Genomic DNA, 1,212 nt, shown 5'->3' on the forward strand with positions numbered 1-1,212 from the left:
GGGGGAGTTTGGGGGGAGCTGGTTTGTGTGGCTGATCTGTGCTGGTGACTTGTCCCTCTGCTCTCGTCTGCAGAAAACCTTCACCCCCAACATCATTAGTCGGAAGATCAAGGAGGAGTAAGTGGCTTTGGAAGCGTTTCCAGGGGGTGTGGAGGTGGATTTGGCATGTGGGAGGGTCCCTGTGGGCTAAATGGGGGACACAAGGGTGATTTGGAGTCTGGAGCTTCTCTCCTGTGAGGAGAGACTGTGGAGCTGGGCCTGGTTAGTGTGGGGAAGAGAAGAGTGAGAGGATCCCATACAAATATCCCAAATATCCATACAAACCTCTCATCTGAGAGGGGATCCCATCAATCCATACAAATATCCCAAATATCCATACAAACCTCTCATCTGAGAGGGAATCCCATCAATCCATACAAATATCCCGAATATCCATACAAACCTCTCATCTGAGAGGAGATCCCATCAATCCATCCAAGGAGTCTCCAGATCCAGTGGTGCCCATTGACAGGACAAGGAGCACTGGCCATAAAGTAAACCACAACAAATTCCACCTCCACAAGAGGAAGAACTTTCCATGGAGATGGTAGATCACTGGGACAGGAGCTCAGGGAGAGTGTGGAGTCTTCCTCTCTGGAGACATTCCAAACCCACCTAGACTGGTCCCTCTGTCACCTGTCCCAGGGGGTTTTGCCTTGGGGGGAGGTTGCACTGGGTGATCTCCAGAGATCCCTTCCAAAAAACCAGTGGCCTGAGAGGGGATTGGTGGCAGGGCTGGGGGTGACAGGCCATCTCCTTGCTTCCCAGGCCCCGGGAGGATGTGTCAGTCAAGAAGGAGAAGAAGGAGCGGGAGCGGCAGCGCGAGGGGCACGGCCGGGGCCGAGGGCGGCCCGAGGTCATCCAGTCCCACTCCATCTTCGAGCAGGGACCTGCTGAAATGATGAAGAAGAAAGGTAACAGGCCCTACCCCCCTTTTTTTTGGCGAGGTCTGGAGGTGTCCCAGCAGCTCAGGGACACCCAGGGCTGCTCTTCTCCCAGCAGGCTCCTGGGACAAGACAGTGGACATGTCTGACTTTGGCCCTTCCCACATCATCAACATCAAGAAGGAGAAGAGGGAGACGGACGAGGAGACGAAGCAGATCCTGCGGATGCTGCAGAAGGATGATGTGAGTGGGGCCTGGGGGTGGCTGTGGTGCTCACAGGGCTATGCTG

General features: G+C 55.0%; 1 protein-coding gene across 1 annotated transcript in view; it reads left to right on the top strand.

The window, feature by feature from the left end:
• Positions 1-73: 73 nt before the first annotated feature.
• The window catches only part of POLR3D (polymerase (RNA) III (DNA directed) polypeptide D, 44kDa), a gene marked incomplete at its 5' end in the record, with an annotated part of 2,590 nt that continues 1,451 nt past the window's right edge, over positions 74-1,212 (top strand). The window contains 3 exons of the mRNA XM_009080473.1: positions 74-117; positions 808-953; positions 1,042-1,173. Of these exons, the coding sequence (XP_009078721.1) occupies positions 74-117; positions 808-953; positions 1,042-1,173 (322 nt within the window). The remainder of the gene's footprint in view (positions 118-807; positions 954-1,041; positions 1,174-1,212) is intronic.

Source organism: Acanthisitta chloris, unplaced genomic scaffold (assembly GCF_000695815.1).
Source record: "Acanthisitta chloris isolate BGI_N310 unplaced genomic scaffold, ASM69581v1 scaffold38208, whole genome shotgun sequence".
NCBI lineage: Eukaryota > Metazoa > Chordata > Aves > Passeriformes > Acanthisittidae > Acanthisitta > Acanthisitta chloris.